At 41.5% G+C, this 12,003-nt stretch overlaps 1 protein-coding gene across 1 annotated transcript in view; it reads left to right on the top strand.

Annotated features, from left to right (window-relative positions):
* Positions 1-7,753, top strand: part of LOC109739339 (achilleol B synthase) — a 35,407-nt gene extending 27,654 nt beyond the window's left edge. The window contains exons 11-18 of the mRNA XM_040396515.3: positions 305-403; positions 3,178-3,234; positions 5,172-5,218; positions 5,316-5,459; positions 5,536-5,713; positions 6,913-6,987; positions 7,098-7,181; positions 7,446-7,753. Of these exons, the coding sequence (XP_040252449.1) occupies positions 305-403; positions 3,178-3,234; positions 5,172-5,218; positions 5,316-5,459; positions 5,536-5,713; positions 6,913-6,987; positions 7,098-7,181; positions 7,446-7,559 (798 nt within the window). The 3' untranslated portion in view covers positions 7,560-7,753. The remainder of the gene's footprint in view (positions 1-304; positions 404-3,177; positions 3,235-5,171; positions 5,219-5,315; positions 5,460-5,535; positions 5,714-6,912; positions 6,988-7,097; positions 7,182-7,445) is intronic.
* The last annotated feature ends 4,250 nt before the right edge of the window (positions 7,754-12,003 follow it).

Genomic DNA, 12,003 nt, shown 5'->3' with positions numbered 1-12,003 from the left:
TGCATTAGTATATGTTTAGCTTGCACATTGGAATGGTGAATTATTTAAAAAATTCCCAAGAATTTATTGAATTTATGCGGAAAAGGAGAATGCAGATTCTTGCACGTAAATAATACAATCATCTTTATTTTCTTTTTTCTGTATTATATGTACACATAGAACTTCAAGTGCACTTTTTCCATTATGTCAAGAAAATTTGTGAAAAAGTCCGATTATTTTAAGTGCTCAATGTGCTAACTTTTGGGCTATGTGGAGATGTCATTACTTTCATAACAGATTTTGAAAATATTTCTAACGTCTTCAGGCCTTACTGCTTTTGTCAACGATTTCTCCTAATCTTGTGGGGGAACCCATGAAAGGAGAAAGATTGTATGACGCAGTGGATTGCGTGCTTTCTTTCATGGTACGTCTCTAACATGAATCATGTTTACATGCTCTTATATTTGCTTTTGTTATTTTTGGGACGTACCATGTCTAAATGGTACATAACCCAATCCACTTATATTAGCTCTTTTTTGCGGGACCTATTAGCCCTTCTATAGCCATACTTACAAATGCAGACGGTGTGGTCATGCCTAGAGGTCAAGGCAAGGAAAACAAGTTGCCGTTGGATTAACCATAACATGAAAAAAAATGGTTAAAACACATAGCTTGAGAAAAACGTATCAAAGATATTTGTAAGTGTCTTGTGCAGTTCAAATTTATGCCAATATTGGCATAAATATTGGCATAAATTTGAACTGCACAAGACACTTACAATCATAAATTTGAACTGCACAAGACACTTACAAATATCTTTGATGTGTTTTCGAACGTGCTCTTTTTTCGTCCGTACGTTCTCTTTTTTCCGCCCGTTGTTTTTGTGTTGAAAAAAAATTTGTGTGCCGTAAAATTAAAATGCATTACGAGGACTCGAACCCTGCCCGCGTACTTCAAGAGCGCTCGCGCAAACCACCCGACCTAGCAAGCTACCTTTGTAGCAAAACAAAGAAAAACGCCTTTTATTCTATAGGGCCTCGCGGAAAATCTTTTTTTTTTCAACGTCCACCCTTCTCCAGATCCCAGCGCGGTAACCTCAACGGTCACCCTCTTGGGCCTCAGCCCGTGTACTCAGCCCGCTGCTCTATAGCCCAAGTAATTTCATGTAAATTAAGGGAGAAAAAAAAGGCAAACAGTGGCATATTCCATGCAGCGTAGCAACGCGGAGAAAAAAAAGCACTGCAGTGGGGGATCGAACCCAGCACCTGCAGGTTTTCGCAAAGACTACAATCCACCAGGCTACAACATGATTTTATGTAAAATTGAAAATTCATTCTTCTATTAAATAGTCCCACCTCGCCTCCTTGCATCTCATCCCACCAATTTATACATGTTTTGTGATCTAAAATTAGCAAGCCGCCTCAACAATAGTAACATAAGGCCCTAGGAGGAAAGAACAAAAAGAAGGAAATCGGGCCTTCCCTCGGGAAGGAAAGGAAATAAAAGAATGAATCAATTCAGCCATGCCTCAATAAGGAAAATAATTAAAAGAAGAAATAGAGTTCGCCTTGCCTTCGGAAGGAAATAAATTAAGAAAAGGAAAGAAAATAAAAGAAGGAATAAATTCAGCCTTGCATAAGGAATAAGAAAAAGAATTAAAAAAGGAATAAAAGAATTGTAAAATAAGGAATAAAATTCGACTTGCCTTCGGAATTAAAGAAATTAAGGGAAGGAATAAATTTGGCCCTTCCTCAGGAAGGAAAGGAATTAAAAGAGTAACTAAGAGAACTGAATTAAAAGAAGAATCGAGTATACAACGAGTTGTTAAAATATATGTTGGCGAGTCCCCTAAAAATATATATATGTATATTGGGCGTGCATACCGATCACTTGCAATACTAATTCAATTAGTATTCGCAAAAAGATTGGCATCCTCACAAAAAGTTTAATTTTTTTGTGTCATTTAAAATGTCTTCTACCTTTTGAAAAATGTTATGTATTTTTTTGGAATCATTCATGCATCTTAAAATATTTGTGTAGTATATTAAGAAAAGTGTTCATGTATTAAAATAATGTTTATATCATTTAAAATATATTCAACCTTTTCTAAAAATCATGTAATTATAAAAGTGTTCACGTGCTTAAAAATATATTCGTAATTTTAAAATATGCATGCTCTTTAAAAAGGTGTTCGTGTTTTAAAAAGAATGCTGATGAATTTTGAAAAACAAATATACGATTTTAAAGTGAGTTGGCATAAGAGGGGTGGTGTATGGACTAGGAGTACACAATAGCTCGGGAAGGACAGTTGTCACACCCAGTTTGACGAGATTAGTTTTATAACTATTAGACATTAACCAGGGTCAAAAAAACTATTAGACATTAACTTGCGATGGCGTAGTTCAGGTACTGGTGTGTGGTGGCCTAGATCATCACCTTGAAATTGACCACATTCAGACGCATTGTGATCAGGTGGATACCGTGACCATGGTCAATGAAGACGGGAAGGAGGATAAACCACAACACAGATGTGACGCTATGTTCAAATAGATAATTTGGACCTGCGAAGGGGTTCAAATAGATAACTTGGACTTGCAAAGGAGTCTTGAGTCGTGCTTATTGTGCTAGGAGTATGCGATTTTCTCTCCCGTTGCAATGCACGGGCATATGTGCTAGTAATACAGACATATGAATTACATTGAAATTTATGTCGCCAAGGGGTAAAACTGCGTGCAAGCAGTGAAGGTAATAACTTATCAGTGGACGAGTAAAATACACATTGGTTCATAAAAAATGTGCGAGAGGTTTTAAATAGATGATTGTGCTTTGAAATGGTTGATTTTGGTCCTTGAAGTACGTCAGTCAGTCAGTCACCTGATGTCCTGACCAATCCAACGTTTATAGACATGCTTAACGTGGTAAGATCACATGGCGGTCCTTGAACTTATTATTACTCCCTCCGTTCCAAAATAGATGACCCAACTTTGTACTAACTTACTGAAATTACTATTGTTTTCTGCCTATTTATTTGGTTACAAGATTATATGTTGTCTTACAACAAATCCTCTTATTTTCAGTAAAATTGATGTACTTTTTTTTTGAAATAATGGCTACCTATGATTTATATCTTCTCTTGATGTCATTTAACCTTTAACTTCACATCAATGATTATTGATAATACTTTATTCTTATTTGAAGAATAAAGATGGTACCTTTTCTACGTACGAGTGCAAGAGAACTACATCTATGCTAGAGGTGAGTATTTTACTGTTATACTTATGTTTTATGGAAAAGTAAGTGTACAATGTTGTGGGGACTCTATATTTCAGTTGCATGTGACCAGGTTAGAAAACTGCCCCCTGTGTACATAAAATTATCATACAGTCAAGGTAAGCAATTCAAATTTACAAATTCAGAGTAGAGACACAAATTTATCCACTTCTTGACCCGAATTACTATTTATCAACTACATATAAATAACTTGCCATATGGACATCACACTCCAATACCATAGAGACTAGAACCTTAGCTTCTCAATAAAAAATTTATCACCCCAAATGACAACTTGTAGTGCAATGACAAACAATGCAGTATCTATAGATGACAAACAGTAATTAGGTCTAGTTTATGAAGCAGGTACCCTCTATACTAATGGTGGAACCCATAGGCATATGATATCATTACAAAAAAGAATACTATTTTTGCAGAACATAATGTATTTTTTTCGCGAATACGCAAAGCTTGCATATCTTTCCATTGATAGAAGGAATAGAATGAGTACAGCGAGGGATACAACACATGACACGAACGGAGGCAGGCATGAACATGGTGCCCGGAGCAGAGAGACAAGGGATGCTCGGCCCGAATAGATGATACAATACAACTAAACCTACCAAACCCAAACCAAGAGCGGGCATGCCGAACCAGCAAGAACTCCAACATCACCCGAGCTAATACAACGAACACCGCGGGAAGCAAGATAGCGCCTTCAAGAAGGAAAACGACGTCGAGACGCCGTCGCCATCCGGTCCGGAGAAACCGGACCTAGGGTTTCCCGAGTTCAAAGAGGGGCGCAGCTTAAGGCCTTGGCAACGCCTCCAAGGAGGAAACGACACCCGCGGGCACTGTCATTGCCAGCACTGGCAAGCCGAGCAGAGATCTCTCCTTGGCCTGAAGCTGAGCAATCCCATAGCCGATGAATCTGTAATCGAAGATGAGGGAGCCGACAATGGTCGGCAGCACCATGGCGGAAGGGGCTTGGCAGGGCTGCACCTACCGACGGAGGGTGGCACCGCCTCCGGACCCACGAGCAACAGATCTGGCAAAAGGAGAAAGTTTTGAGGCGTACTGGGTAGGGCAGGCGACGAGGTGCACCAAGCGGCGGGGTTGGGGCGACGGCGTCCAGCAACGTCGGCAAGCTAGGACTGGAGGGACGCAGATCCGAGCTGCCGTGGCCTTAGCCATCGGGACTTCGGTGAGCCAAGTGAGCTGGAAGGGACGCAGCCACTCGGTCACCGAGGCCGGAGCTGCCCAATAGAGGACTCCGACGGCAGGGAAACCGGAGAGACGCGGGCCCGAGACCGCCGGGCCGGGACAGCGCCAGCAAGGACCCACCACAAGATGTCCCGTGCCGACCATAACCACATACACATCGTCGCCTTCGTCCGAGAGCCGTCACCGTGACTCGGGAGAGGGAGTGCCGCCGGAGACGAGGGGGGCGCCTGCACAGAGAAGGTCGCAGGCCGCGAACACCCTCGCAACCAGCCGCAGGACCCACACCCCACCCATGGCCGACAGCAGCAACAACAGAGGCTGCCCCGTGCCGCCGCGAGTGGTGGGGAAGGTTGCAGGGGATGGCATCCATGGCCATGGCCAGGAACGCTGGATCACCTCCGGACAGGCAGGCTCAGGCAGCAGCTGGAGGGGACGCCCAAAAAGCGCCGGGGAGGGATCCCGGGGTCGAGGGTGGGGGGGAGGGGGCGGTGGCACCCGCAAAACATAATGTAGGAGTAATACTGTAGTTCAAACTGGTGAATACGTGTTTATTTCCAGCATTCATTTTATCCACTTCTACTTTCTATGCTCATAGGTTATTGCTTTCGTCTTCTGCATTGTATCTATTCAGTATGCCCAAATGATTTTCTTTTACATGTTTTAACTGGTCGTACACTAACATGGATTTTTTGTAATAGGTTCTTAACCCTTCTGAGTCTTTTCTGAACATTATTGTTGATTATGCGTAAGGAGGGCAACATTTTATTTCTTGTAGAAAATATCTGATTCATTTTACTTTATATGCTTGGAGAGCTAATTCACATACTTAAAATGATTGATAGATCTGTTGAATGCACATCATCAGTGCTTCAAGCCTTGATTATGTTTAGAGAGGTTTACCCGGGGTACCGTGAAGAAGAGATAAGAAAGTGCATAAAAAATGCGTCCAAGTTTATTGAAAATAGCCAGCGAAAGGATGGCTCATGGTATCTACATTAATTTTTATGTTGGTATTTGAACTTTTAATATTTACAGTTAATTAGATTATATCCTATCTAACAGGTTTGGCACTTGGGGCATATGTTTCACTTATGGAACATTCTTTGCTGTAAAAGGATTAGTTGCTTCTGGAAGAACTTACGAGAATAGTTTCTCCATAAGCAAAGCATGTGAATTTCTATTGTCAAAGCAGCTAAGTACAGGTGGATGGGGAGAGACTTATCTTTCTAGCGAAACTGAGGTAATTCTTATGCATTTCTATATCAAACCGCACACTCAGGTTAGGAGTTTGGTAAGTCCATGTCAGATTTTTATATTTTTATAGCATGATATTCTAGACCCAAGTTGATATCTTCCTATCCAAGGCAAGCTTTTCGAGATATTATCCATGTATCCCCGAGTATGCTTTGATGATGGTATTTGCTAGTTCTTGCATATGGTATAAATACCTTAGTGTGCAACTCATGAATTGTCTCATGGAGAATAACAATACCCTCCATGATTAAATGCACTGGAAAAAAAGTTGCTTGCGTTGGCTGAATGACTTTGGGAACAACTAACATGACCCTATTAGTAGTTTAGTACCCATTTTACGAAAACCATGAAGATAAAAGACAAATATGTCTATATTGTTGAATTTTGGTCGCCTCTGACCCCTTAGGAAGTAGGGTGGTAAAGTTCAAGTTGTTTTCGATAAAGAAAGTACAACCTTGTGAAAAATCACAAAAAAAATTCAAGTTCAAGTTGTACAAAGAAAGTACAACCTTGTGAAAAATCATAAAAAAATGTGCAAGAAAGTCGCCTATAATCACCTCCAAAAAGGTCTGGTAGAACTTCGCGGGAAGGCCATCCGACCCCAGCGCCTTACTATGATTCATTTGAAAGACTGAATGTCTTACCTCCTATTCCTTGAACTCTGTCGACAAAACGACAATCTTATCAAAGGAAACATGTGGTATGTAATCAAAGGAAATGTGATAAGTAATGTACCTCGTTGTAATGATATATCAGAGTAAAACAAGTAAAACAAATATATGCATATGCTGGCAAAACCAACAGGACCTAGCTATAAATTGGGCAGGAGCAGTTGCAGCTTCTTTTGTACATGTAGCTGCTGAGACCCGAAGCAAACTCTCAGAGTTGGTAATCTTGACGACTTGAGGACATCCACATCTGTTGTAACGCTTGGAGAGATGCAGGTTCATTACAATAATTTCACATAGCCCAATGTAAAGCGCACACATCCACCTGGATCTAAGCATTAAGTTGTCTATTCACGCTCTAAGCCAGTTCCCAAACATACCACAGATAAAGGTCGGAGATGGGAGAATGAATAATTACTATTTTGCATAATGAATGGCATTGAACATTTGTATGAGTGAACTGGTTAGCGATAATGTTAATGAATTTACTAATGATTTCCACACTAATATTTTGCAGTCCTACATGAGCGTTGCTACTCCTCATGCAGTTAACACTGCTTGGGCAATGTTGGCTTTAATCGATGCTGGGCAGGTATATTTTTGTTCATGGTTCATTTGAATTGACTATAAGATGCTAAGATACCATTTTGGAACTATTATGATATCCACATGTTAATTTCACATCACTGTCATTCTATTTAGGTTGAACGAGATCCCGCACCACTATATCATGCTGCTAAAGAATTGATCAACATGCAACTAGAAACAGGAGAGTTTCCACAACAAGTAAGCCTTGAACCTCTGGAGCTACAGAAGTATCACATTGTATTAAATAGTTTATATTAAGGTAATAACTATTATATAATCATCAAAAACTATTTTAGGCCACAAAACCATACCATGACCACGTCAGATCCTTTGATAACCTTGCTAATAGTGGACCTTGTTATACTAGCTAGTACTCTAGAAATGTCAGTATCATGCTATAGTACTCTAGAAATGTTGGATACTGCTACTTGAAGAAATCTAAATTTTCACCTTCGGTGACAGGAACATGTTGGATGCTTCAACTGCTCCTTCTACTTCAATTACGGCAACTACTCCAACTTATATCCCATTTGGGCTCTTGGAGAGCTTCGTCGCCGACTACTTGCAAAGAACTGAAACAAATGAACATGATATGTTACTTTACTACTCCTAGGTGTAATCGTGCATGTTGCAAAAAGGACTACAGACAAACCTTAGAACCAAGTGGCTATGGAAAAACATAAGGAGAGATTATTATGTTATGTACTATAATGGCATGTCAATTACATTGCTCTCTATGGTTTCGTGGTTTTAGGCATGACCTTAACCCACCTCTGGGATCACTGTCCAGAATTTATGGTAAACATGATGGCGATGGAGATGAGGCGTATGAGAATTCGATTAAAATTTATTTTAAAAATAAGTTGCCTAATTCATACCCGAAGCACTCATGTATTCTTGCATTTATCCATAGTTCAGAAGCTACGTATGAGAATTCGATTAAAATTTATTTTAAAAATTAGTTGGCTAATTCCTACCCGAAGCAGTCATGTGTTCTTGCATTTATCCATAGTTCAGTAGCTAATGTTCGCAATCACAATCGGTAGTTCAGGTAGTTCATTTTAATACATTAATTTCTCTTTTAACCAACAATTAAAAAACTTATTGGATGAAAAGTTCAGAGTAGGCAGTGATTAAAATGTAGTGACAACTGATTATACCATTAACTGTTGGATACGGAACAGATGTACTAAGTAGGCAGAGTAGGAAGTGTGGGAGTGTTAATGATAACATCTTTGAATAAATTAAAATTACTGAGTTGTAGCATCACCAATAACCTATCAACAGCAATAGGCTATGCAATTTGATGAACATGGATACAGTGTTCATGATAACATGGTGTGATGTGATATATAGATAAAAAGACCACGGTGGCCTTGAAGTGGAGCATCTTGAGATGAAAATAAGTAATTGCTCAGCAAATGCCTATTCAAGTTTCTCAACAAGGATGGGGTGCGACAGGAGTTGCTAAGAAACAAGTACCCTGGTCTTGAAGCAGTTGTTTCCTAAAATATACTAGCTTTTTTCCTATAGTTTTGCACCGTTCGTCTTCTATGAAAAGAAGGGAACAAACCCGACCTCCATATTGCTTGATGCACGCAACCATCTTTATTACACGAATTTATTGTGAAGTGTCGATGACATCATTTAAAACGAAAAGTATTCTACATCACATTTTACAACACATGCATCATTGACCTATTACTAGATATCCATTCATACCAGGTTAACAAACCTCGAGATACCATCTCCAAGCAGATGCACCAAGATTCAAGAATACCTCATGCCTCCGCACACTACATTAGGCACCAAATGCAGGTAAGCTTTGAAAAATCCTTAATCCCCAAAAAATCGGTTGGAGGAAGTAAAACCTACCTAGGCCCTCCCCAAAACCTTTATTGCCTTCAAAACTGAGAACCCCCTCAAACCAACCACTCCTTGGATTTAGGCCGAAAATGGAAAATCTCAGCAAGTTCTCTCTGCTACCGCAACTTTCTCTCTCTCACTCGGGTCAACAACCCTGACCGGCATAGTCGCCGCCTACCTCACCGGTAGGTGTTCCCCCTTCCCTGGACCCTGGCCCTAGCAGCCTTGCCTCTACCCAAACATCTCGTCAACTGCCAGCAGTCCTAACGACGGGATTAGGTGCATATCTCTACCTCCTCCGAGCACCTCGACCTTGATTTCGACACCACACGCGTCAATTTCTCTGAGAAATGGGGTCACCGGAGCACCAAGAGGACAAATTCGACCCGCCAAAAGCCCATGATGGCCAATCACAAGAGCACCATCGTCGAGCCACCATGACCTACCTCCGCAGCGCACACGTCAATGATGAGGCCGGGAATTGGTGTGTAGATGTTGGAGATATGCCCTAGAGGCAATAATAAAGTTGTTATCATCATATTTCCTTGTTCTTGGTAAGTGTTTTTTTTCTCCATGCTCTAATTGTATTATCCGGAAACGCAAATACATGTATCCCTAGTAAGCCTCTACTAGACTAGCTCATTGATTAAAGATGGTTAAGGTTTCCTAACCATGGACATGAGTTGTTATTTAATAATAATGTCATATCATTAGAAGAATGATGTGATGGATGGACCTAATCATAAGCTTAGCATCTGATCGTGTCACTAAGTTTAAATTGCTACAACTTTCTTAATGTCAAGTATTTGTTCCTTAGACCATGAGATCATGCCACTCCCTAGTATCGGAAGAATGCTTTGTGGGCATCAACCGTCACTTCGTAACTGGGTGATCATAAAGGTGCTCTTCAGGCATCTCAAAAGGTACTAGTTGGGTTGCATGGATCAAGACTGAGATTTGTCACTCCATGTGATGAAGAGATATCTCTGGGCCCTCTCGGTAATACAACATCGTAACTAGTTTGCAAGCATGTGAATAATGTGTTTGGTCACGGGGGTATTGTATTAAGGAACGAGTAAAGAGAACTTGCCGGTAACGAGATTGAACTAGCACTGCTAGGGAAAAGCCTAGCAGTAGCGCGGGTATTAGGTGTGTCAGTAGCGTGGGGCCGGCACTACAGCTAACATGTATCAGTAGCGCGTGTTGACCAACGCTACTGCTATACATGGCTATCAGCAGCGAGCTTTGGTGCAACGCGCTACTGCTAATAGCTGCAGCGCTTTTAACTAGGGTGCGCTACTGGTAAGAGCGCGCTGCTGCTAACTTTATTCCCCTCGCTACTGTTAGTTTTATTAGTTTTTGTTTTTTCTGCATATTTGTTTTGTATTTGAACAGGCTTTATACAATAATCTTTAGCATATCATACACATATAAATGTAATCATAGCATCAAATCATGTCATCATCATAATCATCGTCCAACACAAAGTGGTCTCTCGTCATCATCTCAAAAATAGCGATACAAGTCTTGATTAGTTGCAACTACATCGTCATCCATCTAAACAATGATATACGCGAGAAGAGCTATCACTATGAGTGAGAGCGGAACTATGCAGTACATGAGTTCGTATCCCTCTCTTGCACTAGCGTGAACCTAAACTAACTACTGGCTATCGCTCGGAAACCGGAAACCGGTACACCTGGGCCTGACACTCCGGCCACTCGTCATATACTCCTGGCGTAGCACTTCTTCGCCATCGATGATCTATGCACATGCATCGTCAAATGAGTCGATGATATGCAACATATATAGTTGAGCAACAGAAAGAGACAGACTTGGCAAAAATAGAAGCAACATATCATAAGCATAAATAACAAAGTTCATCGTACCCAAAATGCCCTAATTAGAGCGATCTTCGCTAGTCGAGGAGGACGGTTTAATTGCATCACAAATAAAGTTTCATCGTGCATAACTCAAAGTTTCGTCATACAGACAGTATGGACTAAACGGACACATTGTCATATATTGACAATCACTCCAACATGTCGTGCCATCCATCCAAGTCAGGGAGATAGTCCCCGAGCTTAGTGAAAGGCTTCAGGTCGAGACGTTGAGCGGCTATGCGTGGTCGGACGTCTTCCCGCGACATTTGCCCTTCCTCATAAAACATCCCTGTTTTTTCGAGGACCTCCTTCATGATGATTTGGGCAAGTTCACGCTGGATGTGATAGAACTCACCTCAAAGTCGATGATCCGGGATATCTCCTATGTTCTTTGCCCATTGCAGAATATGGGCATCGCCGGATGTAGGTGACATGTGAAGGTTCTGCTGATCCCGTCTGTACTCCAGCATGTGGTGTAGGACATAGAATCCATCACCAAGAGTATCACTCGGTTGCTGGATGCAGCAGAAGTCGGTCTTATGGCCGAAGGCGGGCCTGCCGTTCCTTGCCTTCTTGGTCTTGATCTCTCCACCCCGTACGCCGTAGAAAAAGATAGCATTGTCGAGAACGGACTTGATGTGGGTGCAATCGTTTTTGTTCATGTTCTTTGACGAGTCCAAGTAAAGAGTGTGGGAGTATTGGGGGTAAAGGATGATGAGGACGGCGCGCCCGTGGCTGAGTAAAATAAGTACACCTCAAATTAATTAGCCTCCACCGTGCAAATGAATGATTGAAATCGAAGGAAGGATATCCTCGCGGATGACTTACAGGGGATGATAAGGCACGAGAATCGTCTCCTTGTCCTTATTGGCGACCATGAAATCGACGATGTAGTCCCTCGCGTATTCACGGTGCTTTGCGCGGACTTCCAAGAAGCCTTCGTGCATGAAGTACGGGTCAGCGACACAGATATAAGGTATCTGCTCAATCCCGATGATGTAGTTCATGTACAAGGCATAAAGGCGGACAAACATAAAATCCAGCTTCTTCAAGTGAAACATGCCGAAGATGTAATCGAATCTAAGGAAGAACTTCTCCGCGGGGAATGTGTCGACGTACAACCTTTTCCGCGGCACGTTAACCACGTAGAGTGGGTATCCTGGATTTTCCAAGGCGATTAGGCTTTTTTCTCTCCGCAGCACATCGTCATGAAGTCTCCTTAGATCGCCGTGTATGGCCTCTACCGATGCCTTAGGTAGGATTGGTTCACC

This window comes from Aegilops tauschii, chromosome 7 (assembly GCF_002575655.3).
Source record: "Aegilops tauschii subsp. strangulata cultivar AL8/78 chromosome 7, Aet v6.0, whole genome shotgun sequence".
NCBI classification, from domain to species: domain Eukaryota; kingdom Viridiplantae; phylum Streptophyta; class Magnoliopsida; order Poales; family Poaceae; genus Aegilops; species Aegilops tauschii.
The sequence above is the reverse complement of the archived record's forward strand: the minus strand, read 5'-3'. Positions and strand labels throughout refer to the sequence as shown.